The sequence below is a fragment of the Panthera onca genome, chromosome Y, assembly GCF_046562875.1.
Source record: "Panthera onca isolate mPanOnc1 chromosome Y, mPanOnc1 haplotype 2, whole genome shotgun sequence".
In the NCBI taxonomy this organism is placed as follows: Eukaryota; Metazoa; Chordata; class Mammalia; order Carnivora; family Felidae; genus Panthera; species Panthera onca.
The window spans coordinates 25,373,235-25,400,214 of record NC_138358.1 but is presented as its reverse complement, the minus strand read 5'-3'; the positions used below and the strand labels follow the sequence as shown (position 1 = coordinate 25,400,214).

General features: G+C 42.4%; 1 protein-coding gene across 5 annotated transcripts in view; it reads right to left on the bottom strand.

Moving 5' to 3' along the window:
• Positions 1-15,561: 15,561 nt before the first annotated feature.
• LOC145714897 (patatin-like phospholipase domain-containing protein 4) overlaps positions 15,562-26,980 on the bottom strand; it is a 30,980-nt gene continuing 19,561 nt past the window's right edge. For all 5 annotated transcript variants that reach the window (XM_081794427.1, XM_081794426.1, XM_081794430.1 and 2 more), the window contains 2 exons: positions 16,461-16,613; positions 15,562-15,737 (listed from right to left, as the gene is read on the bottom strand). In XM_081794427.1, coding sequence (XP_081650553.1) covers positions 15,606-15,737; positions 16,461-16,613 — 285 coding nt within the window. In that variant the 3' untranslated portion in view covers positions 15,562-15,605. The remainder of the gene's footprint in view (positions 15,738-16,460; positions 16,614-26,980) is intronic.

Here is a 26,980-nt window from a genome sequence, read left to right as displayed (position 1 = left end):
ACTTATTTCACTTAGCATAATACCCTCCACTTCCATCCATGTTGCTGCAAGTGGCCAGATTTCATTCTTTCTCATTGCCAAGTAGTATTCAATTGTATATATAAACCACATCTTCTTTATCCATTCGTCAGTTGATGGACATTTAGGCTCTTTCCATAATTTGGCTGTTGTTGAAAGTGCTGCTATGAACATTGGGGTACAAGTGCCCCTATGCATCAGTACTCCCGTATCCCTTGGGTAAATTCCTAGCAGTGCTATTGCTGGGTCATAGGGTAGATCTATTTTTAATTTTTTGAGGAACCTCCACACTGTTTTCCAGAGCGGCTGCACCAGTTTGCATTCCTACCAACAGTGCAAGAGGGTTCCTGTTTCTCCACACCCTCGCCAGCATCTATAGTCTCCTGATTTGTTCATTTTATATATGCTCTCATTTTGAATTAAAACATATGCACAACTTTTAAATACATACATACATACATACATACATATACACAACTTTTAAAGTAAGATTAGCCCGCAGATGCAAACTTTCTAAAAACACTCAGAATTCATGCAGTAGGAAGTAGCTGGACATTTGGCTGTTCCCACTGAATATTTATGGCTTGACAGTCTAAGAGCTCTTTCTGTACATTCTATTTTTAAAAAAGATATATAGGGGCACCTGGGCGGCTCAGTCGGCTAAGAAGCTGATTTGATTTAGCTAAGATCATGATCCCAGGGTTGTGGGATCAAGTCCTGTGTCGGGCTCCACACCTCCCTCTCTCCCCTTCAGCCCCTCTCCCCCAGTCATACTTTCTCTCTCTGAAAAAAAAAAAAAAAAAAAAAAAGTCTTCTGGCTCACATTGAGGAGGTAAACCTACCAGAAACTAACATGTCACCTGTTGTTCATCACACGGTTCCATCTTCAAAGGGGAAAATACTTGAGCCCAAATAATAACAGTTTGAAGTGCTTTTCAGGTAGAACGCAACTGTAAAAATAAATGGCTTTTTCCTCTACGAAATTTCAGGAATGTAAACTCATGTGAATATTGCTGCAGACTATTGATGTCATGAAAGTTGAAAATAGAAAAAAACATCTGAACATGAAAAGAGCTTTAAATAAGAGTATTCATCAAGAGTATGAAGACACGTCATTTAGAGAAATGCATCATAATGAAAAAACATTAGCAAGAACAAAACTCGGTAATAAAAAACGTCAGTAACTGCGTATAGTAATTCAGTACTTTGCACTGATTCTGGTCTGTATCATTCTGCATTCACGGATCTTCAAATTTTGTTATATGCTGTGAACAAAAGTTCATTTCTTTCACTTTTTCATGGCTCTTTTCTCCCATAAATAACATTTTACTGATAGTTGCAGATTATTCAGGAAGAACAAGATAATGGGAACTAAAATAAGTAGGTAAGGAGTATTTTTCTTTATTCTAAACATTCCATCTGTCTAACTGTATTTATAGTATGTAAAACACCTGTTTTTATTTCCAAGGGACCAATCTGGTTCTACAGTCGCAGCTGGTGATAGTCTGTGAGGGTGTTTAGCTACTATTTCTTGAGCAGGGCAGATGGCTATCAAAAGCAACTTGATAATTTTATTTTTTATCACATCCCCAAATTTGGACAAACTCATGCGGACAGAATTGATGGTGGTTCAAGTTGAACAGTGCAGGACATGTGTTCAGTGTATATGCATGAGCGAGAACCATAATCATGTCAGACTCGAAGGCACCAATCACTGAGAATGCTAGTCTCACAAAAATCATGCTGTCAGTAGTCAATACCTAGGACTAAATGGTAAAGGAACAATGATAGTAGTAATTTCCAACAGCCACATGGACCTAAACTGTCAGATGAACTGCACTGGACCAGACCCCTTCGGAACCAACGGTGGCTTAAAACAGTCACTCTCTCTACACGAGTCTGTACAATAAAGGGAGAAGTGGCACAAAAATAGGTTTATGATGAATCGTACTAAGACGAGATGCCCACATCAGGTGACATCTGGAGGAAAAAGCTAGGGTTACCAAAAAATAAAATTGACCAATTATTGGAAGCAGAGACTTGGACAATTCCTTATGTAAAGGACTAAAGATAACTCTAAATGTAGGACCTCTCCAGCTGAGGAATCAAGTCAAGCAAAATCAACTTGGAACATACAAAAACTTCTCATGATCTGGGCCAGGAATAAACTGGTTGATGAGCCAAAACCTTCAGCCGTGCGCAGTCTGAATGCTCGTTATCTTTAGGGTGAGATTATTGAAAGCTTTGGTGTGTGTATAGTTGGTAAATTGATGAAATGCAAGAAAGACAACTCTAATAATGAATAAGAGAGAATAAGAATAGAGATGATAAGGAAATACTGTAAAATTTAAGTCACTAGTACTGTTGACGTGATTATCCTACGTGAATGCAATTTTCAACACGTTCAATATTATGTGTGCTTACTGTGTGCGCTCTATATAATGCTTAAAGCATTTAAGAAAGTCAGACATATCAGACTGTGATTTGAATTAAATGATTAGAAAATTTCATTAGGTGAGTTATCAGTGTTTAAATGACTATAGAAATCTTTTTGTTTAATAAGCTTTTGCTTTATTGGTTACATAAATAGAATATGGATATGTAGGAGAATGCTATATAAATAAATTGGGTATCGAAATAAAAATAGCATTCATGAACATAAAAAGGAATCAACATTATAAAGGACAGAAGCATTGATATCTCACATTGTTTATAGCTAGTAGGAATGAAGATTTAAATTAAATTCTAGAAATAACTTCTGGTGAAGGAAAGATTAAAGTAAGGAAAGAGTTTCCTCTGGATTATGGCAAATAAGATCTTGAAACCATGGATGATATAATCACTAATTGAGGATACGTTATTTTAGGATATTTAAACCAGTAATAGGAAGCAAAGAAGACAGCCCCATGGAAGTATTTATTAGCTATTAATAAAATTCTTTTTGTTTTCAAGTAATCTCTGAGCCCAACATGGGGCTCAAACTCACAATCCTGAGATTAAGAGTCACATGCTCTTCCAACTGGAATTAATTCTTTTTTTTAATGTGTATTTATTTATTTATTTTGAGAGGGAGGTGAGGAGAGAGAGAATCCCAAGCAGACTCTATGCTGTCCGTGCAGAGCTCAACGCAGGGCTCGATATCACAACTCCATGGATCGTGAGCTGAGCCGAAATCAAGAGTCCCAACTCTCAACTGACTGAGCTACCCAGACACCCCTGGAATTAATTATATGAAAAAAAATTTTTTTAATGTTTGTTTATTTTTGAGAGAGACAGAACATGAGTGGGGGAGTGGAAGAGAGGGAGGGAGACACAGAATCTGAAGCAGGCTCCAGGCTCTGAGCTGTCAGCACAGAGCCCGATGCGGGGCTCAAACCCACGAAGTGCAAGATCATGACCTGAGCTGAAGTCAGAGGCTTAACCAACTGAGCCACCCAGGTGCCCCTGGAATTAATTCTTAATAGAAATGTTCACTATTGCAAGGGAAATATGTGATAGAACTGAGCAGTTAAAAATGTGAATTAAAAGCCAAAGGGTCACAAGAAAAACTGAAAAGCATATATTGTTAATCGTGGGGAGACCACCTGAAAAAGAACGTACCTGAGGGTGGCTCACGACAGCACGATGGTAGGGATGAGACTGACGGCTAAGTGAAGGACGTTTCTGAGACCGCGCAGTGGAGGCATTCAGTAGGCAGTGGAATAGATGGGGCTGGGAGTCCTCTGATGGAAGTCGGGGCCAGGGCTGGGTCTTGGAGTCCATTGGCTGATGGACTACACAGGAAGACCCACTAACTCACTGAGACGGAGTGGGGAGGGGTGTGGGCTCGCAAGGTGATCTGACATCCCTAACCCGAGAGGTGTGGGAAGAAGACGCTGGCACAGGGCTGTGGCAAACAGCCAGGGTCACGGCAGGAAAAGTAAGAGGACAGCATGCATGTTTGCAGATGGTGTGTGGAACACGGATGAAAAGTGTCGTTTGTGTTTGTCAACTCACACGTCTCTGAGATCTTGCAGGAGCAGCCTGGATGGAGGTGGGTGAGGAAGCCAGAGCAGGAAGGAGGAGGGTTGGTAGGAGGGGAGTAAATGGAGGTATTTGGCTCTGAAGGTGAGCAGAGACACAGGGTGTTTTCTCAGGGAAAAGCGGGGACCAGGGAAATTTGTGACATTAAATTTGGGCGATAGCGAAGCTTGTTAGCACTGGGAAGTATGAAAGAGAAAGGGATGGGGGTAGTGATGAAGGGGAGATCAGAGAAATGATGGAAAGGGTCCCTGAAAAAGAGAAGAGGTGATGGGTTACAGGGTAAATGCACAAATTCTGGGCAACGGGAGGGGAGACACGTTCTCTCCATTTCAGCATGGAGAAAGGAAAGGAAGTGGGGAGTGAGTGCAGGAAGATTTGCTGAATTGGTTTTGAGAAGCTGGTGGTGGGATTCCCATTAAAGCATCTGATTCCCCCTGTCTGGCGTGGAAGACGAGGTTACAGGTGGACTTTGAAAAGAACAGGGGAGGTGTGATAGTTAAGCATAAAAGAGAAGGAACAAAACTTTTGTCATAGTAGGGTAGCCGAAGAGTGAATTTACTAGGAAACATTTGGCATTGGCTCCTTGTAAACATGAGAATGAATTTAACAGAACTTGAAAACAGATTTTTGCAAAATTGGAGTACAGTAAAAATGTAACATATAAACGATTTTGCCAAGTCTTAAACTTTAAATTATTAAGTAAACTGCTCAAGTCATTTTACCATTGGAAGTAGAAAGACAAATATTATCATTACTAACCATTAAAATAAGTTACTGCAGAACACCCCATCACTTACTAATAGACTCTTTCCTCAAGTGGTAATGGAATCTGGATATTCATTTTCTATTAATGTCAAAGGTAAAGTCGTTTTCTCTAATGAGTTTAGAAACTTGCTCACCAATACTGTGGTCCTAAGTACAGAAGGTTTTATGGGATTTCGCATCACAAAGAAAATGCCTCACACCTTTGGTATTTCCATGTTTGGGAGAGCCCAGACTCTAGCACATTTCTTCCGATCCATTATCCTACTCGCTCAAATCCAGGGGGGACTCTGACATGAGAGTGCTTTTTTGTTACCACCCTAGGATCCTTCACTGCATAAATCCCACTTTCTTGTTGCCATTTTCCTACCACCACAGTCCTTAGTCTCCTTTCCCCGTGTCGGCTATTTGATTGTGGTAGAAAGCCACAGAAGCCCTTGATTTCACAAACAGTAGAAGAAACGATGCCAGCTGGCCTGGCAGACCCACATTTTCCGCATAAGTTGTTCTAAACTTAAATGCACTGCCTTTTGTTCTGCGAGGAAAGCCAACACCCCGTTCACTTTTCTCTATCCCTCAAAAAGGATGGTCATAGCTAACATCTCTTTCGAAGACCTGGCATTTCAGAAAGGGTTCCTTCTCAGTCTTACACTGGGGCTTTTGATCTGGCCTCCACCACCTTTCCCTGGAAATGTGCTACATACACAGACGCTTTTTGTGCTCTCTGCCATTCAGCCATTTAACTTTCACATTTACCTTCTTCTCTCTATCCCTTGAAAACCAAATAACTTGGGGACCAATGTGTCTATGAAATATGGCAATCTTGTCTGTGCCTTAGGCCATTACTGCCCTCCTGGAAGAATTTCTTCTTCACATGGCTGTGGGAACCAGCATCTGACCACTATTTCTCAAAACTCAGTGAATCACTTGGTCATTTTAACTTGGTAGTTAAAAATGCGGGTTCGATTCGGAAGGCTGAGGATGAAGCCTGAACTTCTGCATTTCTACGAAGCTCTTAAGTGATTCCCCAGTACTGGCTTAAGGAATGCAATTTGAAATCCAGGGATGTAAGGGATCATCACTCAAGGACTTACTAATGTTTTTGCAGGGCGGTACTTGAAAACTAAAGACTAGAATCTTGTCTTCCTCGTTTCAACTGTTTTAACTTTCCAACTCAATATTTATCTCATGAGCCCATCCCTCCATGAAATTGGCTCTCACCGATCGATAGTCCTAGGGGGTCACATTCAATGGCTTTTCCATTCCTATCTTACTGGCCTTCTCTGCTCAACTCAACACAGTGCACTCACTACTCATGCGATTAAACTGTACATCCGGGCTTTCAATAACATTACCGGGCAAACATCAATTTTATAAAAAGCCAGTACTAAAAATATGTCAGTGTGTCTCTCATTTGGGCTCCATGCCTGAGCTGTCAGAATATGCAACCCCACAGGAGATCAGAGATGGCACATGACCCAATCACACCCTGTCAGAATTTTCTCTTGGACTTTCTGTTAGGCCTATTAAGAAAATAATAGTAATAATCATCATCATCATCATCCCTCCCTATGCCCTGTAACCACTTATATGGTAAAAAAAATAAATTTTGCTCAGAGAGCAGCCATCTTACTCGCCATCTGGAGAGAATCTATTCTAAAGATAGATGATATCTGGTGACTTGAGTAGCTGCATGCAGGTGTGCTAGATATACTCTGGACTGTCCAGCCAAGGTACCAGCCATTGCCATAAAATGTGGCCATCATCCTTCTTGTATTCCTCTTTGGCTTAAGGTGCTTTCAGTTGGTTTTCCTTCACATGCAACAACAGTTTTTGACAATCAACTGGCCTAAAAGTGACCTCCATTTGGCTTCCAATCATCTCTAACGCCTCCTTGGAAAAATCGACCAGAGGCCTTAAGAAAAAATTTTCTGAAGGAATTAAGAAAGTGAAGGTGGCAGGGGCGCCTGGGTGGCTCCGTCAGTTAAGCGTCCGACTTCAGCTCAGGTCATGATCTCACAGTCCGTGAGTTCGAGCCCCAGGTCGGGCTCTGTGCTGACAGCTCGGCGCCTGGAGCCTGCTTCGGATTCTGTGTCTCCCTCTCTCTCTGCCCCTCTCCCATTCATGCTCTGTCTCAAAAATTAATAAACATTTAAAAAAATTAAAAAAAAAAAGAAAGTGAAGGTGACAAAATCACTTAACCTTTGTTGGCTCACATTGACCAACCCTTCTGCCAGTTGAATTTTACATTCCTTTTGTCATGTTTTGAAAACATAAACACTGACAGTGTGAATTAAATTTGCAAAATTTGTGCCTTACTATGTAGGGAGTAGATACATTCTTCCCATTCTGAAACATTCATCTCATTATCACATAAGTAGGTAAATCTGTAGAGTTTTCATGTTCTTGCACAGGTTTTATTTTTTTTATTTAAGAAAAAAATTTTAATGTTTATTTACTTTTGACAGAGAGAGAGAGATACAGAGCACGAGTATGGGAGGGGCAGAGAGAGAGACACACACAGAATCCAAAGCAGGCTCCAGGCTCAGAGCCCTCAGCACAGAGCTCAATGTGGGGCTTGAACTCATGAACCATGAAATCATGACATGAGCCGAAGTCGGACGCTGCCACCCAGCGTCGGACTAAGCCACCCAGGTACCCAGGTACCCCATTTGCAGTTTTTAGATGTTATGCATCTGTTTGCTATTATGAATGCACTGTTCTACTTTTTAAATTCTGCTGGTATAAAAGTACTATTTTCATATATTACTGTTATTTTTTTTTTTCTTGGAAGAAAGTGTGTGTGAGAAGGGGAGAGGGGGAGAGGGGGAGAGGGGCAGAGGGGCAGAGGAAGAGAAGGGGGGATCCCAAGTAGGTTCCATGCTCAACACAGAGCCTGACGTGGGGCTCAATCCCATGACCCTTGGGATCATGACCCGAACCAAAATCAAGAGTCGGACACTCAACGACTGAGCCACCCAGGCGCCTCTAACACTGTCAATGTTTTCATGACTACTTCTTGTAATATTTTTTACTTGATTATATTGTTCTTTGAGGCCTCAAGTCATTTATTACTCAACTGTTGAGGATTTATGGCATGTTAGGTCATAAGCACAGTGCGAGACATAACTTACAAAGGAATATGGCTTTGCTCTTTTTTCCACCATAAATATAAATACCATTTTCCACCATAAGGAATTAAAACACACTTGCAGAAATGGCTGATTTGAGAGCTGGGGAAAAGAAAGTAGAAGATAAGCCTGGAGAATCTTGTTCTAGGAAGCAAAGAATGGTTCAAAAAATTATAAGGAACTGTCCAAAGGACAGGTGTGTCAGCCAAAATAGATTCCCACTGACCAAACTAAGGCCAATGTGGTCATCACAATAAATCCTGATAGTAGATTTTAATCCACTGAATAGAATAGAAAACCACAAGTCCACATTGAGATAAACAAATTGAAAACTTGACCAAGAACCAGCTATTTATATGATTCTGAAAATGCTTCCATACAGATCTGTATTAATCATAAAGAGGAACAGAGTAAACTTATAGTGGAAAAAACCTGAAAGACGTTAGTTTAACCAAGATTAAGTCGTGTACCAGCTGATAGAATGCAATTAGAAAAAGGCATCTAGTTCCTTCAGGTGTGCTATTAGATTTTGTATTTGGGATTTTTCTTGTTTCTTGAGATAGACATGGATTGCAATGTATTTTCCTCTTAGCACCGCCTTTGCTGCATCCCAAAGTGTTTGGATTGTTGTATTTTCATTTTCATTTGTGTTTATATATATATATATAAATAAATAAATAAATATATATATATATATATATTTTTTTTTTTTTTAGAATTTAACTTTATTTTTTAAAATTTACATCCAAATTAGTTAGTATATAGTGAAGCAATGATTTCAGGAGTAGATTCCTTAATGCCCCTTACCCATTTAGCCCATCCCTCCTCCCACAACCCCTCCAGCAACCCTCAGTTCTCCATATTTATGAGTCTCTTTTGTTTTGTCCCCCTCCCTGTTTTTATATTATTTTTGTTTCCCTTCCCTTATGTTCATCTGTTTTGTCTCTTAAAGTCCTCATATGAGTGAAGTCGTATGATTTTTGTCTTTCTCTGACTGACTAATTTCACTTAGCAAAATACCCTCCTGTTCCATACACATAGTTGCAAATGGCAAGATTTCATTCTTTTTCATTGACGAGTAATACTCCATTGCATGCATGTGTGTGTATATATATATATATATATATATATATATATATACCATTTCTTTATCCATTCATCCATCGATGGACATTTGGGCTCTTTCCATACTTTGGCTATTGTTGATAGTGCTGCTATAAACATGGGGGTGCATGTGTCCCTTCGAAACAGCACACCTGTATCCCTTGGATAAATGCCTAGTAGTGCAATTGCTGGGTTGTAGGGTCATTCTATTTTTAGTTTTTTTTAGAAACCTCCATACTGTTTTCCAGAGTGACTGCACCAGCTTGCATTCCCACCAACAATGCAAAAGAGATCCTCTCTCTCTGCATCCTTGCCAACATCTGTTGTTGCCTGAGTTGTTAATGTGAGCCATTCTGACAGGTGTAAGGTGGTATCTCATTGTGGTTTTGATTAGTATTTCCCTGATGATGAATGTTTCCATATGTTTTTACATTTCTTCTCCAATTGCCTGGTTGACCCATTCATTCTTTAGTAGGATGTTCTTTAACCTCCATGCTTTTGGAGGTTTTCCAGACTTTTTCCTGTGGTTGATTTCAAGTTTCATAGCATTGTGATCTGGAAGTGTGCATGGTATGATTTCAATTCTTGTATACTTATGAAGGGCTGTTTTGTGACGCAGTATGTGATCTATCTTGGAGAATGTTCCATGTGCACTCGAGAAGAAACTATATTCTGTTGCTTTGGGATGCAGAGTTCTAAATATATATGTCAAGTCCATCTGATCCAATGTATCATTCAGAGCCCTTGTTTATTGATCCTGTGTCCAGATGATCTATCCATTGCTGTAAGTTGGGTATTAAGGTCGCCTGCAATTACCACATTCTTATCAGTAAGGTTGCTCATGTTTGTGATTGTTTTATGTATTTGCGGGCTCTCATATTCAGCGCATAGACATTTATAATTGTTAGCTCTTCCTGATGGATAGACCCTGTAATTATTATATAATGCCCTTCTTCATCTCTTGTTACAGGCTTTAAAGTCTAGTTTGTCTGATATTTGTATGGCTACTCCAGCTTGATACTCCAGCATGATAGGTAGTTCTCCATCCCCTCACTTTCAATCTGAAGGTGTCCTTAGGTCTAAAATGAGTCTCTTGTAGACAGCAAATAGATGGGTCTTGTTTTTTTATCCATTCTGATACCCTATGTCTTTTGGTGGGAGCATTTAGTCCGTTTACATTCAGTGTCATTATTGAAAGATATGGGTTTAGAATCATTGTGTTATCTGTAGTTTCATGATTGGGCATGATGGAACTGGAGGGTATTATGCTAGGTGAAATAAGTCAGGCAGAGAAAGACAGATACCATATGTTTTCACTCATAGGTGGATCCTGAGAAACTTAACAAAAGACCATGGGGGAGGGGAAGGGGGAGAAAAAAAATTACAGAGAGGGAAGGAGGCAAACCATAAGAGACTCTTAAATACTGAGAACAAACTGAGGGTTGATGTGGGGTGGGGGAGAGGGGAAAGTGGGTGATGGGTATTGAGGAGGGCACTTGTTGGGATGAGCACTGGGTGTTGTATGGAAACCAATTCGACAATAAATTATATTTAATAAAAGAAAAAAAAGAGGCAGCATTACATATGTGATGTCCCTGCCAATCAGAAGGAAATATCAGATACAGTGAAACTCAGGAAAATCCTATAAAGTAACTGTAGTGAGTGGAATAGTGACTTCCCAAAGTCCTGTCCATCTAGAACCTCAGAATGTGACCTTATTTGTAAGTAGGTCTTTGCAGATATAATTCACTAATAGTTTCAAAATGAGGGGAACCTGGCTGGCTCAGCTGGTACAGCATGCAACTTTTGATCTCAGGGTTCTGAGTTCGAGCCCTATGTTGGGTGTAGAGGTTACTTAAAAATAAAATCTTTAAAAAAAATAAAAGAATGTGAAGACGGCCTCATCCTGTATTTAGGGTGGTCCCTAAGTCCAAAGACTGGCATCCTTATAAGGAAAATTGAGGACACAGACACTTGCACAGGGAAGAAGCCCATGTGAAGACAAGATGGTGAAGGGATGAGACCAAAGGCCAGAAATGCCGAAGACCGGCCATCAGCCACCAGAAAGTGGGAGAGAGGAAGGGAGCATATTTGTCTTCAGAGCCTCCAGGAACAACCAACATGGCCTACACCTTGGTTTTTGGACTTCTGGCCTCCTGAACTGTGAACGGGTAAGTTCCTGCTGTTTGCAACGACCCAGTTTGTGATATTGGCTACAGCAGCCTGACGAAAGTAATATAGAAACAGACCTGTAACCTTCCACACTCCCACTGACACTCCCCGTGCCACGAAGTCAAAGAAAGACTGACACAAACGGTCCAGACTGAAGGGCAGTCATAAAAGAGACCCCAGAGAGCTCCCTCACCCCGTCTGCCTTGGGGGGACACAGGGAGAAGACGGCCGTGTGCGAACCAGGAAGCACGTTCCCGGAAGACACTGAATGTGCCAGCGTCTTGATCTTGGCTTGTAGCTTCCATGAGTGTAAGAAGTAAAGTCCTGTAGTCTATGAGCACCCAGCCTCCGGTGTTTTGTTATAGCATCCCAAAGGGCCTAAGACACCTTGGTGTGGATGATAAAACTGCCATGATCGTGTTCAGCCAGTGGAAGGAGCCATAGGAAATAGCAAACTGGAAGAGATCCCCACCCCTTTGGAGGGACTGACGGTGAGGACTCCCTTGGGTTTGATAGCACCGTTAGATACTTCTCCTTCGGGCTGGTCGGTACAGCTTCCCCTCCCAGCTCCACAGCCTGGCCAGTAGGAAGTTTGGGGGGGGCACCAGGAAGTGTGCCCATTGCCAAAGTATCGCCCATCTGAGCAAGCCCAGGGGTCGATCACTCCTTTGCCAAATTTTCTCCTTTCCTGAAGCAGCTACTGGGTTTGAAGCGGTGCCACCGTCAGCCTGCCCACCAGCACTTACTCTGAGCCCAGGCGAGTGACGGGTTGGGTGGGGGTGACGGTGGAGGCGTGACCTTGGCTAGCAGTGCATACCAATATGTCTTGCGTTGTGACAAAAGGAAAGGCACTGACTGTGCGCCCCTCTCAAGCATCCTGGCCCTTTCACACTGCTAGAGCCTCTCATTTGACCTGCACCTTCCAGGATGGGATTGGGCACAGTTCTAAATCCATGAACCATTTGAGCCTACGGACCATAGCCTACGAGCCAGGGATCTACCTGCAGCCATGAGCTGGCCCACTGCTGTAAAATCATACGGCAAACCTGATGGGACGTGGTTAGGAGAGAGCTATGCTTCTGGACTATCTGGAACGATGTGGCTTTTCATAAGTGGATGGTACACCGATGTGCCCTTTACTTGGTCTGCCCACAAAAATGAATTTGACTATAGCGCCCTAAAGAGTATCTATAAACAGGGTAGGTACGTGAAAACTTCACAGTAAGTAAATGGAAAAATTCAGTAACTAAATGCGTCACCTGTGCTCAGTTAGGATGTACGTGCCATGACCTGCCGTATGTCAGGCCTACGCGTGTCTGCATGCATATGTATGCTGAAGCGTCAGGTTTTGACCAAGTAACTGTACCCTATTTCCAGATTAAGACGGATATGCTATTACTGTGAGGAGTGTAGGACTGCATGTTCAGAAATACTGTCTATGGTGTCAGAAAGAGTGAATCCTATCTTTGCCCCTCTTTAAGTCAGTCAAGTGCAGGAGACATTATCCTCAGAGGAATACATAAATATATGTATCAGCCCTGAGCAAGGAGATATTTCACCTGTGTCAGCAGAGGCGAGGTTAAGTGCAAAGCTGAGTGATTACGTGGTGAGTTCAGCCCAATCTGCAAATAATAACTGTCAATCTGTAAATAATAGTAATTAATAATAATTACTTGTAGTTATCAGTAATTACTACTAATCATTAGCAATTATTATTGTTGTTTAAAAATTTGTCCAGTTTTTCTGATCTGCACAGATTGCTTTTCTTCCTGCTTTATGTGGGTAATTACTTCAAATTCCGAATTTATTTTGCTATAGTGTAGCAATGACTTAGGCAAAAAAAAAACCCTGAAAACCCTGAGCTTCCTTAATTATTGGTTCCTCAACTGTAAAATTAATGGACTAGATCCAAAAACTTTCTACGATTAATATGTAGAAATATAAAAAGGGAAAATAATTATACATGTACCTGTTTTAATCATCAGAAGAACCTTAAGAGCAGAATAACTGAAATGTGCCACTTTTAAGTGCCCTTGTCTGTTGAAACTCATCATTCAATGCCCAGAGCCGTACGGCTGTGTTTTTACAAGCTTCTGGTATGCACACAATACACCCAATATTGTGACACCAGAATGTAACAGAGTTTTTTTTTTTTTTTTTTTTAATATGCTGCTTTCTCCTTTAGAGTATTATTTAACTTCAAACCCAAATCTAGTTTCTCTAATTGTCAATGGAAACAGCAGGTTCCCATAGTTACAAAGGAAAGAGTGTTACTGAAGAGAACAGAAAGACTAATGAAATTTTAAATGACAGATTCAAAGGCACAAGGAATCTGGCCCCAACAGGGAACCGGGGGCTTATCAGGGTGACGATCACAGTAATTACCCTGCAAACATATCAGGATCTGGCTCTGAGAGTCTCCTCAGACTTTCCACACACCAGTGCCACAGCCCTTCCCAATACTGATGTCGATCCTGTTGCAGGGCCTGCTGGGAGCGCCTGGTTTCCAAACATCAGAGATGCGTGAGGGCACATTCTGGGCACGACAGAGCCTGCTCTGTGACCTGCTTCACATGGGGGCCCTGTGTGGCACCCCAGCACGCACAAATTACATTCCACAGTGTCCCGCCTCCACATTTCCCTCCTGGTGGAAGGCTACTGGTCTGCACACCCATCTGTCCGGGATCTCACTGTGTTCCTCAAGGAAAGTACTGTCCACCAACATGCTCCAAGACCTAAGTGGTATGGATGATAGCTCAGAAGTCTAACACGCTAAGATCTGTCTTTGCTTCCGGGAGGCATCCGAAAGAATTTACTGAAATACCATATGAATGGGATGTTCATGTAAAATGAAAAAGGGGAAAATCTGGTGAATGAACAGATGTGACATTGAACTGAAAATCGTCAGGTCACTTATAAAACAACAGACTAAGAACTACTTGTTTTCTAAAGTAACAAGAGACACGTACTCCAAGGAGTATCGCTGTTCTGTAGCGGGTCTCTGCCTAACTCCTAAGACTAAAGTAACAAGAGACACGTACTACAAGGAGTATCCCTGTTCTGTAGCGGGTCTCTGCCTAACTCATAAGAAAAGAAGCAATAGTTGGTGCTATGTGCTAAAAATTGTGTATCTGGGGCTTTTAAGAGCCATAAAACTGATTTTAAGAAAGGGTTAAAGTGGTAAAAGAAATGCGTAACAGCTAAAACATGCACTGAAGCTGGTTTGTTTCTAACTGCCTCTTGGTAATTAAGAGTTTATGCTTCGCAGAGCCCCATAAAAACAGATTTAAGATTGCACACAGTGTCCATGAATTAGTGTAAACCCACAGACAAGTCTTCAATGTGATAGGGTAGCCACTCAAACAATAGAAGGCCTAGAATCAGTAGAACATGACTTGAAATAATAAATGAATGATTACTTTGGATTTATTTCTTATTTACTAGGCTACGTGCTTGAACTGGTGCTTCATATTTAGTAGTATATTATCTACGTTTGTAGAGTAGATACATCCAGTCCATTGATGGCTAAACATCCAGTGAGGTATGGCCTTGCAGGAACAGAGGGGGCAAGAGAGCGAGACATCAGTATGTAGGCAGAAGGAGATTGAGAGATGCAGAGATAAGGAGACAGAGAATTATTAATGGCAGCTCCGGGTTCATAACCGAGAAGCATCAAGACAGACTGATCATCACGTTAGCTGGGGAGTTGGGGTTTAAAAGGAGGAAGGTGGGGATGGAATAAACCTCTATTGAAGAACGAGGAAACCCTACCTAGTGTCCAAATCTGCTGGGCTTCTGGGCTACCGTGTCCCATCCACCCTCTACCAGGCACAATCACGTCCACCCGTGAGAAGCAAACCTTTGCTCCTCCAGTCCTGGTGACACTGGCATGTCACAGAAACGCCCGCGTATTTCACCGCAAAAACACGCAGCCACATTCTGTGTGGGAAGACAGCATTGGTGGTGGTCCTGTTTCGACATTCCATGGTTTATCCAAATTGCTGACCCTTCTAAATCTTTCAAAGGACACGAAAACTAGTAATCAAGAATCCTGATAGGCTTTTTTTTTTTTAATTTTTTTTTTTTAATGTTTATTTATCTTTGAGACAGAGAGAGACAGAGCATGAACAGGGGAGGAGCAGAGAGAGAGGGAGACACAGAATCTGAAACAGGCTCCAGGCTCTGAGCTGTTAGCACAGAGCCCGACGCGGGGTTCGATCAGATCATGACCTGAGCCGAAGTCAGACGCTTAACCGACCAAGCCACCCAGGCGCCCCATGACAGGCTTTTTAAAAAAGGGATTTAATTAGAAACATCCATCAAAAGCCATGTGGATAAACATGAGAAAAAAAAAAAGGCGTGAAATCTGTTTTGCATTATAAACTTTGAAGCTTTCTATTCAAACCAATTTTCTTTAAGTAAAAACTTAATGGCGTCACCAAAGCCATGTTGATACAGAGATTCCATTTTCCTCTTGCTTGGTGGGAAAAGGGCTTGGTTCAGCCTCACCAAGTTAGCCACAGACAGCTAGAACAGAAAGACAAATTGAAGCTATGAGACATTGCAGTACAGGGACATGTAACCTGAGATTTCTTATCACAGGTACAATTAGGGGCTTAAAAAGTCTGTAGGAGAAAAATCCAACTTGAAAGGTTAACTTCACCCACAGGCTAGATGAGGGTCTCTCGGTCTTGATGCTAGTGACGTGTGGGGACACATACTTGTGCGTTGTGGGGGCTGTCTGCGCATCACAGGATGTTGGGCACCAGTCCTCACCTCTACCCCCTGGATGCCAGGAGTGCCTAGCAGATGTGAGAAGCAAACGTGTCCAGGCATCGCCACTGTCTCCTAAGTGTAATATCACCTCGGGGTGAGAACGATTAGACGAGGTTAAGGAAGTCAATATGTAAGTTCTTCAGTCGAGTTTTCCTCCAATTCTTTGCGACACTTAATTATCACCATGTTTTTAAACCAATAAACGATCTAATTTAAACTTGCCCTGAAATTCTCCCACTAGTTTACTGACCTGAAGAAGTGAAGAGAGAAGAACTTTTCACAAACGGACAGTAAATTGTGACAGGTCTGCATACTCACATCCGTATGCATAACATGTATTGGAAACTAGTAAAAAACCGTATTACTGAGAACATGCACTTTGTATGTAACATTATCAACGAGCTTCCAACATTTTGGAAGCGTGTGGAAGTTCTTAGGCAGGTGACTTCAAATATCACTGGACACATCACTCACCATCATGTCCTGTTTGGCGACATTAACGTACACATTCAACTGCCCTTTGTCCTGCGGGGAGATGTCCAGTCGTCCACTGAAGGGTGAGATGGTCACCGTCCGGCCGACAGGGAGGATGGGAAGGCTGTTGGTGAGGCCTCCATCCACCCACTTCTGTGGAAAGAAACAGCCCATGTCAGCACACGTCCATGAGACGCGTCCCACGTAGAGCAGATAAACACAGATTTTTCAACAGGACTCCTTCCTTGTAATATCATCAAAGCCTCTTCTATGCTCTTAAATTGCTGTTTATGGGGACTAATCCGATGGGTGATTTTTTAAATCTTTCTACACAGATCATTTACCCATAGAACAAGAAGCTGACAGAAATCAGGAAACCTCTCCAGTTGTTTAAAAACTTTCAGAAGAGGGACACCTGAATGGCTCAGTCAGTTAAGGATCTGGTTCGTGGTTTCAGCTCTGGTCATGATCTCACGGTTCGTGAGTTCAAGCCCCATATCAGGCTCTGCACTGACAGTGCGGATCCTGCTTGGGATTCTCTCTCTGTCCCTGTCTCTCTGCCCCTGCCCTGCTCCCTCTGTCTCTCTCTCAAAAATAAATAAATTAAAAGTTAAAAAAAAATTAAAGCTTTCAGATTATTTTTTTTTAAATGTTTACTTTTGAGAGAGACACAGAGTGCAAGATGGGGAGGGTCAGAGAGAGAGGGAGACACCTAACCGACTGAGCCACCCAGGTGCCCCTAGTAGATTATTTTAAATACGACATACCTAAATTTTTATGATGCCGGTGGATGCATGAGAAGACATGTAATAAGACTGGGGCTCACTATTTAATCAGAGTGGAAAGCCAAGTTTACAGTTGATCCTGAATAACCAACCAGCAAATGGGACGTTCCATTTTTGTTATAAGAACTAGACAATGGCATTTCCTGCAGCAAACTTAAAAATAACCAGAACAACCAGAAATCCTTCTATTTCCAAAGTGGCACCTTGAGTTTAAGATGTGAGTTTTTATTTATTTATTTTTTCAGTTTGTTTGTTTATATATTTATTTTGAGAGAGAGACAGCGAGCATGAGCAGGGGACGGACAGAGAGAGAGAGAGAGAGAGAGAGAGAGAGAGAGAATCCTAAGCAGGCCTCGCAGAGTCAGCACAGAGCCCAACGTGTGGCTAGAACTCACAAAACGTGAGATCACGCCCTGAGCTGAAATCAGGAGTCGGACACTTCACCGAAGGAGCCACCCAGGCGTCCCAAGACATGTGGTTTTAAAGCCAGAAAGAATGAGAAGCACCACATTAAAAACAAACAAACAAACAAACAAACAAACAAAACAGACATTACTCATAAGAGGTTTCTTTGTTTTCTTTCAGACCCGTGCCTAATGGAGAGGGATGGACAGAGCAGGTAAGAGAAGCTTTAGAGGCTTCCGCACAACCGTGTGGTGAAAGAGACAGAGAACGAGCAGGGGAGGGGCAGAGAGAGAGGGAGACACAGAATCCGAAGCAGGCTCCAGGCTCCGAGCCATGAGCACAGAGTCCGATGCGGGGCTCGAACTCAGGGACTGTGAGATCATGACCTGAACCGAAGTCAGGTGCTCAACGAGCTGAGCCACGCAGGTGCCTCATTATGCTGTCCATTTCAGAGCCACAGAGTGTCAGGCCACCGTTGTTCCAACGTGAGGACATAATCTGCTGTAACAATAAATAAACGTGTGTGCACACACACACACAGCTGAAGTGCAAAATCTCCAAGTTATATCTGTGATTGGAAATAGCTTTCAGTTGATAGGCGCAAAAAAAAAAAAAAAAAAAAAAAAAAATCTGGTAATGGTTGACAAGCCCCCGGAGAAGAATCCTCACCGCAGAATTCTGCAGGCTGAGTTTCCCCTGAACATTGAGAATGTCATGTAGGGAAACCATATCTGTGCTGCTCAGCGTAGAGGCACAGGAGGGAGGGAGAAAGGGCTGGTAGACAACGTCCTGAACTTGGTTAAAACACACACTCATTTTGTTCTAAGGTGTCTTTTTTTTAAATGTTTTTTACTTGTTTTTATTGCTAAAGCTGGTGACTGATCAGCACTGCACTGTTTGCAATGGCTTTGGCCAGCAGCAGCTCCCCCAAAGGGCATACAAGTAAGTGACGAGTGGACCCTGTGTTGAAAAGTGGAGGGGACTGCATTTTGCTGTTGCAGAAAACAGAAGCAGATCAAGATGAAAAGAAAACCGATCTGCACGATTTGCATATCATTATTTTTAAAAGAATGTCACATGCCTTACCATGTAATTACATTATATAGACACACATTCATATGTGGTTGTCTGTGTTTAACTCCCATACTCGTATGTGTTTGTGTGTATTGTGTGTGTATATATATGCTTATATAAACAGGTTTTTTTTTTTTTTAATGTTTATTTTTGAGACAGGGAGAGAGAGAGCGTGTGTGCAGGAGAGGGGCTGGGACAGAAAGAGAGGGAGACAGAGGATGTGAAGCCGGCTCTGTGCTCACAGCAGTGAGCCCGATGTGGGGCTCGAACTTATAAACCATGAGATCAGGGCCTGAGCTAAAGTTGGAGGCTTAAGTGGCTGAGCCACGCAGGAAGAATTTTTAAAAGGGAGATTTGCAGTGAGAAGGCCCCAAAATATGCGGTTCTGTGCCTTATTGTCTCAGAGTTTGTTTTTGTTTGTCTTATTTTTCTTCTTTTGCTTTGGGCATGGATACCAATTTCTATAATATGTTAACAACTAGAGGGGAAAAAAAACACCTCCCCAAATTATCTTTCATAGTCTCAATAGGATATTTGACCAATGACGTAGAACTGTGCTTAGTTTTCATCAAGGGATATCGATACTATGTACCTTGTGTCATGGGACTTGAGAGCTCATGTGACTTCACTCAATTTAAGGAAAAGAGGGCAATTTGGCTCATCCCACTGCCAAGTGTTCTAATGTATCACAGGGTTAATGAGTGCTGTTTCCGGGAACTGAAAAGTCTTTGTCCAAATTTGCTTCACTCTTGTTAGCTTATTCTGATTGCATAAAGGACTATAGGAAACGTACAGCTTATCTAATGACTTGACTGAATGTGCAGCAGACCAGCACCTCTCTCACCGTGACCCTGCCAGCTCGGGCACTCTGGACGCAGCACCTCCGGCTGCTCATGTGTGTTCTAGGGAATGGATCTAGACCATTCCCCCAAAAACGCTCGCTTGCTTTCTTTCTTCTTTCTTTCTTTCTTCTTCCTTTCTTTCTTTCTTTCTCTTTCTTTCTTTCTTCTTTCTTTTTCTTTCTTCTTTCTTTCTTTCTTTCTTCTTTCTTTCTCTTCCTTCCTTCCTTTTTCTTTCTTCCTTTCTTTCTTTTTCTTTGTTTTCTTTCTTGTTTCTTTCTTTTCTTTTCGTTCTTTCTTTCTTTTTTTAATATATGAAATTTATTGTCAAATTGGTTTCCACCCAACACCCAGTGCTCATCCCAAAAGGTGCCCTCCTCAATACCCATCACCCACCGTCCCCTCCCCCACCCCGCATCAGCCCTCAGTTTGTTCTGTTTTTAAGAGTCTCTTATGCTTTGGCTCTCTCCCACTCTAACCTCTTTTTTTTTTCCTTCCCCTCCCCCATGTGTTCCTGTTAAGTTTCTCAGGATCCACATAAGAGTGAACACATATGGTATCTGTCTTTCTCTGTATGGCTTATTTCACTTAGCATAACACTCTCCAGTTCCATCCATGTTGCTACAAAGGGCCATATTTCATTCTTTCTCATTGCCACGTAGTATTCCATTGTGTATATAAACCACAATTTCTTTATCCATTCATCAGTTGATGGGCATTTAGGCTCTTTCCATAATTTGGCTATTGTTGAGAGTGCTCCTATAAACATTGGGGTACAAGTGCCCCTATGCATCAGTACTCCTGTATCCCTTGGGTAAATTTCTAGCAGTGCTGTTGCTGGGTCATAGGGTAGATCTATTTTTAATTTTTTGAGGAACCTCCCCACTGTTTTCCAGAACAAAATGGCACATTCTCTCAGGCACACTGATTCCAGCCAAATCGCTAGTAACTAATAGCAGTAAACATTCCTCGGCCCCAAATTAAAAGTGGAAATGTTTTGTATCCAGTGTGGTCTAGTTGAAACGCCTGCATCATAAGTACTGCTGTCCATGAATTGTTTGGCTCTTTGCTACCGATTCCTGCAAGTGTTCCGTGCTGCCCACCTCGCGGCCAGCATTCTGTAAGGTGCAAACGACTGCCGTGGGCTTCTATGATTCCAGAATCTTTCACAGAAAAAACAAAAAATAATAAAACAAACAAACAAACAAAACCCCTGTGCTGTTCTTCCCATGATGGTTTGGTATCACTTATAAAGGGACTTTGGTGACGGTCACCATCATCCATGTGTCGGGTCTTGTCAAAGTTTGGGGTACACGCTGAGGTGCCCTGGGAACCTAGGAAGGACACGCCCGGGGTTTAGGAATTTGAGCACTTCTTGTGAAGTAACTAAAGGGGAAAAACGTAAGAAGGTGATGTCCACAGCGTGTGCCTGGATGCGTGGTGGGCACTGTGGTACGTCCATCCGGGAGAGAGTCTCCAGGCACGGCTGAATCGTCTTCAGGTGTATCTTGCTCGAAAAGCAGGTGAGTACAGGGGTGCCTCTGTTGGTTCGGCAGCCCACTCTTGATTTTGGCTCAGGTCATGATCTCACAGTTGGTGAGTTCAGTCCCTGCTCGGGCTCCATGCTGACAGCACGGAGCCTGTTTGGGATTCTTTCTGTCCCTGTCTCTCTGACCCTCCCCTGCTCTCTCTCTCTCTCTCTCTCTCTCTCTCTCTCAAAATAAATTTTAAAAAAGCAAGTGAATACAAACCACTTTGTCAGAAGAAGCAATGAAACGCTGATGTCTATAATTATTTTAAGTACCAGAGCGCAGGGCTTAATGGTTGGTAGAACGTCTCCCCTATTACTTAGTTTAAATGCTGTTGCATAGGAAGGTCATGCTGGTGTCGTCAGATTCCTCACTTGACAGAAGCAGAAACTGAGGCTTGCAGGGCCACTCTAAGTTACAGGCTGGCAAACTGCGGCTGCTTTTGCAAATAAAGTTTTATTGGCAGACAGCCATGCCCTTCCGCGGACACACTGCTGTGCTGCTTTTCCACTAAAACAGCAAAGCTGAGTAGCTGGTCAACAGACACTGCACGCCCCACACGCCAGGGCGCTCACTACTCAACGCTTTACAGAACGTGTTTCCCAGGCACTGCCGCGGGGTACGCGGGCAGAAGGGGTGCAGCTGGCCTTCTCACCTCCCTTCTTCCTTCACACACACCATAAAGCGGCGGTGTCTGAGGGAGGCAGGGAGGGTCAGAATTGTTTTCTGCAGGGGCGCCTGGGGGGCTCAGTTGGCTGAGTGTGCGACTTCCGCTCAGGTCATGATCTCACCACTGGGGGGTTCGAGCCCCACCCCAGACTCTCTGCTGTCAGCACGGAGGCTGCTTCCATTCCTTTCTCCCTCTCTCTCTCTGCTCTTCCCCAGTTCGTGCTTTCTCTCTGTCTCAAAAATAAATAAAAACATCCAAAAAAAATTAAAAAAAGAATTGATTTCTGCAGGGTACAGGAGATGGGGACGGGGGAAGGAATTATGGCACACATGCCTTATTTTCTTTTATGATATAGAGGACAGATAGTGATGTCCCACAGAACATTCTTGGGTTTTGTGTTTTTTTTAATGCATTATTTTACTTATTTGAGAGAGAGAGAGAGGCATGGCAGATAAAGAATCTGAATCAGGCTCCAGGGTCTGAGCCGTCAGCACAGAGCCTGATGCGGGGCTTAAACGCACAAACCATGAGATCATGACCTGAGCCGAAGCCGGATGCTTAACCAACTAAGCCAGCCAGGTGCCCCTGAACACTTTTGGTTCTTGATTCTCAAAACAGAGGGGAGGGAGAGACAGAAAGACAAGGAAATACCCACTCTCCAAAATGTAGGTCAGACCCTCCCATTAGAGATAAAGAAATGCAGGAGGGGGGAAGAGATCTATGATCCTTTCTTAATCACAGGGAGACAACTTAAAACAAAAAATTTAAGAAGAGGTTAAAAACCCTAAAGTACTTCTACTAAAGATTATTGGTACATTGTTGTCTTAACTTTTGAATTTCTGATTTTTGATTCAAAAATGATGACTTTAGATACTTAATTTTCAGAAAATGCTAGAGCTGTTTAGCTAGTGACAGTATAAATGTTACCTCAAAAATATTCCCTGGAACACTAACATGTTTTTTCAAACCGACAGTGCAAAAACTTTTAGGATGTTGCTGAAAACTAAGTAAGACCTTCTCCATCGGAATAACTGACTTGATATCAAGATTCCCATCAAGCATAATCTGGCCGGTCGCCAGGCCAGTTACCACTTGCTGTTGACTGTGTTGGTGACTGCACCACCTATCTGTGTGAAACGTCTAAGTCACGAAGAAATAGACGTGGGAGAATTATGGTAATAGTTATATACAAATACGTAGTAACAGTATTCCATGACGGTCTTTCCCACAAATATGTCCGTAATGAAAGAATTAATAATCCATATCCCATACAAAATGCTCAGTAGACTAGAATAATTCAATGTTAAATTTTCTCTAGATAATACATAGTGAAAATATTGCCTGAATTCTAATTCAGGCAAGAAAAAAGAAAAAAAAAACACCCTACAGCTTGTCTTGTGATGTGCATACCATCAGTCCTAGAGATGATCTTCTTCTGTTATTATGACCTATTAGTCTTCATAGCGATTAATGGCAATTAGACCATTGCCAATGCTAACGCTATCACTTAAAAAACCAAACAAGACAACTTGTTAGTTAAGACCTCCTCTTGAAAATGCTCATGCTTGTTCCAAATTGATGTCAAGAATTGTGAAAACGTGGCGTTTTCTGAGGATGCACATTCAGAGGCCATATATGCTGACAGAAGATTCATGAGTAAGAAATACAAGTCTGACCTTCAATATGTTTCTGTTCTTCATTCATTTATTCAACGGCTAATGACTATCTACCATAAACAGGGTACTAAAAATGGTCTTAGAAGAGGAAGCCAGGAAACCTACAAGAACTTTAAAAAAGTTAGGGAAGGGGCTTCTGGGTGGCTCATCCAGTTAAGAGTCTGACTTCAGCTCAGGTCATGATCTCATGGTTTGTGAGTTCAAACCCTACATTAGGCTCTGTGCTGACGGCATGGAGCCCGCTTGGGATTCTCTCCCTCTCTTTCTCTCTAAATAAATAAATAAACAAACAAACAAATAACTTTTAAAAAAATTAGGGAAGGGGCTCCTGGGTGGCTCATTCTGTTAAGAGTCTGACTTTGGCTCAGGTCATGATCTCATGGTTTGTGAGTTCAAACCCTACATTAGGCTCTGTGCTGACAGTGTGGAGCCCACTTGAGATTCTCTCCCTCTCTTTTTCTCTAAATAAATAAATAAACAAACAAATAACTTTTAAAAAAATTAGGGAAGGGGCTCCTGGGTGGCTCATCCAGTTAAGAGTTCGACTTTAGCTCAGGTCATGATCTCATGGTTTGTGAGTTCAAACCCTACATTAGGCTCTGTGCTGACAGTGTGGAGCCTGCTTGTGATTCTCTCCCTCTCTTTCTCTCTAAATAAACAAATAACTTTTAAAAAAAATTAGGGAAGGGGAGCCTGGGTGGCTCAGTTGGTTAAGTGTCCGACTTGGGCTCAGGTCACGATCTCAAGGTTTGTGAGCTTGAACCCCCGCGTCGGGCTCTGTGCCAATAGCTCAGAGCCTGGAGTCTGCTTCGGATTCTGTGTCTCCCTCTCTCTCTGTCTCTCCTCCTCTCATGCTCTCTTTCTCTGTGCCAAAAAAAAAATAAACATTAAAAAAATAAAAAAAAATTAGGAAAAGGAAATAGACATCAGACTACGTCAAATAACTACTAGACAGGTTAGGAAGGAATTATACTGTCTATTAAGTTAATCTGCCTTACGAAAGTATGAAACTTATTTTTTTTTAAATTTTTTTTAAGGCTTATTTTTGAGAGAGAGCGAGCGAGAACGCACAAGTGGGCCACACGGTATATTCACCAGGCCACACCACCACAGGGCACTGCTCTGTCCCCTGCTGCTGCTGTCACCTCAGTCACTTCAGAAAAACAACCAAATCCCGCCAACCAATCAAGACCTGACTTCCACAAAAACACTAAAACCTAGAACAGGAGACGTGCTTTCAGCATGATGGAATTTTTTCTGTAATTTAAGTCATAGGAAAAGCTCACACCCACTGGCAAATGCTGCATTTAAATCAAAGTTTGTGTTTGGCTGAAAATGGAAAGATTCCAGCAAGCAAGCTGGCCTACAAAGCCTACAGAAACCGTGGGAGGCTCTCAGGCTGAAAGAGCATCTGTGATGAGCACGGAAGGAGGCCAGAATGTTGGTAAGTGTGTGCATACGTGCACAAGGTCTCCGAGGGTTCTGTCGCTCACTGTGTGCTCAGGACTCCCTCTTTGTGGACAGCAGTAAAGCACAACGGAAACCTGATGCTTTCAGGAGACCTTAAAATTAAGTAAGTGTCACATGTCTACTTTGCAGAGACACGGGTAATGGGCAACAAACTAGACAGACTGGGGCAGGAGACACGGCAGAGACACAAACGTTGGAGATCATCCTGGGAAAGGTGCCCACTCACTAGCTAGGTGGCCTCTGTGAAGTCAAATGCACATCTCTGAACCTCCCTTTCTCCTCGTCTGCAAAATACAGCGCAGTCACCCCGTGACAGGTGAGGGGGTTCTGTTGCAGCCAATAGAAAACGATAACAGCGTGAGTTGTACTGCTTTTTCCACTACAAGGAAAATGGAGAGTGGACTGGTAAGGGTGGCCTCCCCAAGTCGTTCAGGGCACGTCTTTCCAGCTCACTCTGTGGCCATCTCCATGGTGGGATTGGTGACCTCATGATGCAGAACGGCTGCTGCAGTTCCAGTCATCACAGCTAGGTTCTGGGCAGCAGGAAGTAAAGAAAGGTATACAAGCTCCCTTCCTGTAAGTCTCACAGTAATCCAGCTTATAGCTCACCAGCCAGCACTTAAATGGGAGCCTCACCTAGCTACAATGGAAGTCTGGAAATGTCCAGCCAACCACTCTGATTCTGTCATAAGGAAGGAGAGGAAAGTTCACGGTGAAAGAAAGCTAGAAGCCTCTATCACCTGCACGTCATTCATAATACGTTTACTAGTATTTGTACAGGAAACTGTTTAGCATAGCGTTAGAGCATCCTTGGCTTCTGGGGCTCAGCTCTATTGTAACTTTTTTTTTTTTTTAATTTATTTTATTTTGGGAGAGAGAGACAGAGAGAGAGAGAGAGGGAAAACGCCAAGCAGGCCCTGCACTGTCAGCACAGAGCCTGATGCAGGGCTCAAACTCATGAAGTGTGAGATCGTGAGCTGAGCCGAAACCAAGAGTCCGGCACTTAACTGCCTGAGCCACCAGGCGCCCCAGCTCTTGTAAGCTTGCTTCCACCCTCCCTTTCTGAAATTCCCACCTCCTTTCTAGCACATTCTACATCTACATCCTCCCTGCTCAATTGCTACCTCTTAATTATTGATCACATTGGCAATTCTGGGGACTCTTGACTCCCCAACCCCCCTTTCATAACATGTCATCTCTAAGACACCTTAGAGTTTTTTTGCCCATTTCTATCATTATTGTATATTCTATGTTTAGCCACTTCTATCATTATTATATATTCCACAATCATACTTTGAAGTAAAATCATTACATTTCAGATCATTATAAAGTTAGTTTATAAGATAACATTGATTTTGGTACCACCTTAATAAAAATTTATAGCTAAAAATAAATATTAACTTTTACTCCTATCATATAATAGGAGGGAAAATGCTATTGAACTTAAAGTAATTACAATAAAGTACAGTACCTCTCAAAGTTTTAGATGGCAACATAGCTCACACTCCTTGGGAACTAAATACCTGTTAGGTCTGAGAGAAAGTACCAACAGTAGGGGAAAAAAAACAAACCCAACCCTGCTTTCCATGAACTGATGTTTAAATTATTTTATGTTGCTCTTAAAAAAAAAAAAAAAAAAGATCAGTGTATATTTAGTTTCTAAACAGTCACAAAAAGGGTTTTAGCATTCTGTTTGGACTGTATGCCTATGGCTAATAAACAGAGCTGAACTGAACTGTCCCTCTTAGGCTCTGCAACTTTGCATCTACACGGCTTTTCCGGTTACTTAACATCTCTGTGCCTCTCTCTCCCCGTGTGTCCCTTTAGACAATGGTCCTGGGGCAGACCAATTTGGGCCCAGAAGTGTACAGGAAGCACGGCAAAGGCCCGGAAAGACCAAGAATGCTCAAAGCAAGAAAATCAGGAGGGCTTGCGAGATCACAAAAATCGATGCCTTTGTTGTGAGATCACCAATTCCTTGAGTAGAGGTACTGTGCACAGGGCCCTCGAAGTCCCTGAGTGAGTGAATGAATGAATGAATGACAGATATTAAACATTTTTCATGTACTCAC